We start from the raw sequence: 1721 nt of genomic DNA, 5'->3' as shown, positions 1-1721 counted from the left end.
AAAAAAAAAAAAAAAACAATCCAAAAGGCTAAGTCATGTGAATTTGGGAGCTAGGACTAATGTAAATTCTACTCCTTATTTAATAATACATACATTCTACAACTTTTTCAAATCCACTCTTTTAGGTTTCTTAACAATCTAACATGATGTTAGAATTCTTAACAATATTGAAATTAACTTCTCAAGGTTAAACTTAGGGACACAAGGTATAACGTGTTCAATTTTTTTCGCATGATTTATTTCATATTGTTGTCACAGTAACTTATAAACTTGTACAAATATCCTAAGTGCATGTGTGCTTTCAGTAGGGTGCACAATTTTAGGAAGTCAATGACAAAAAGTTCCTTACCCTAAAGTAATACATATTATGTGTTTATGCCAAGTGTGAATATATGAGAGAGAAGCAGTAAATGAAAAGATGCTTATAATATCGATGGATAGAAAATAAACTTACCACTTGTCCATTGTGTGGGTTCTTATGAGCATATGGAGGTCCACGGATATGATTCCACATCTGGCCAGACGTCATAGCAAAGACTATACACTGAAAACCAGGGCACAATATTTCAATACATAAGCCAGGGAATGCCAGAATAATGTATATTTTAAAAGTAACACTCACCATTAAACTACCATTTAAAAATCATGTATCGGTTTCCGCGATAAAAAAAAAAAAAAAAAAAAAAAAAAAAAAAAAGCAACATGAGGGTGAACTCCACTTACTGAAAAAAGCAGGGTATAAAACGAAAAATCCATTTAAAAGACTTCCCTTCATAAAGAAAAAAAACAGCAGACTTGCCCTTCATCCGGACCCCCAGCGAAGGATTTCCCAGGTCAAGTTGCACATGCATACCAGGCTGCCCAAGCTCACCCAAATCTACATGATGGCATCAAGCATAGACTTAAAGTCAGTCTGCTGGGTTTCCTGTGGTCATAGTCTCCCATTCCTCCCTCTGGAATATGAATATTTATTCTGAGATATTCTCCCCCCCCCCTTGTTTTTTAATTTGGCTGGAGCACACGTCTAAGGGATTTCCTTCAATATCTGTTCTCGGGTCATCTAAACAGTCTTAAGAAGTTTTATCAGAAGTTTTAATGCATTTTCTATTTAGAGGCGGTCATGAGGCCTTGGATGTCAGCGGCTGAGTATTATGGATGGATGTCTTCCACAGACTCACACTTTGAGCATTTGTTTCCCACTTAAAGGTATCCCTCTGAAAGGCTCTAACACCTTAACATGCAGAGGTCGCTGGGAGCTTAGGTCACAAGGACCGTAGCGACGTCTCATTGCCCCTACTGCTCTGTAGCCCACTTTCTCTGCTTCCCTGTCTGTAACTGTGCAAACAGCTTCTACCTCATGTTCCCATTCTCACAGACTGAAATGCCCTCAAACAGTGAACACACGTAAACCTTTCTTCTAGGGCTGTTCCTGCCAAGTGTATAGGTTACAGCAATGGCACAGTATCTATTACTGATTACAGACTAAAATATTTACCTAGGAGGAGGAGTGAGGGGGAGCACCATCCCAACAACTAATCAAAGGAACAGGGCGGACACACAGTGATAACAGTGAGAAGTCTATGGATCTGAAGGAAAATAAAGCACACCTTCAAATATTTTCAATATTCACAAATGTAATATTAAACTGTCAGGGGGGAAGTAGCTATGCTAATGTATTAGAGTACTTCCTTCCCATCAAAAAAAGAAAAAAAAAAAAAAAA

At 37.9% G+C, this 1721-nt stretch overlaps 1 protein-coding gene across 4 annotated transcripts in view; it reads right to left on the bottom strand.

Moving 5' to 3' along the window:
* Nucleotides 1–1721, bottom strand: part of Tusc3 (tumor suppressor candidate 3) — a 131373-nt gene that overhangs the window by 43512 nt on the left and 86140 nt on the right. For 3 of the 4 annotated variants that reach the window (XM_021218996.1, XM_021218995.2, XM_029532003.1), the window contains exon 6: nt 455–544. The exons of the other annotated variant lie outside the window; for it this stretch is intronic. In XM_021218996.1, the coding sequence (XP_021074655.1) occupies nt 455–544 (90 nt within the window). The remainder of the gene's footprint in view (nt 1–454; nt 545–1721) is intronic. 4 annotated transcript variants of the gene reach the window in all.

This window comes from Mus pahari, chromosome 19 (assembly GCF_900095145.1).
Source record: "Mus pahari chromosome 19, PAHARI_EIJ_v1.1, whole genome shotgun sequence".
NCBI classification, from domain to species: Eukaryota; Metazoa; Chordata; class Mammalia; order Rodentia; family Muridae; genus Mus; species Mus pahari.
Note: the sequence above shows the minus strand (reverse complement) of the source record. Positions and strands in the feature narration are given on the sequence as shown.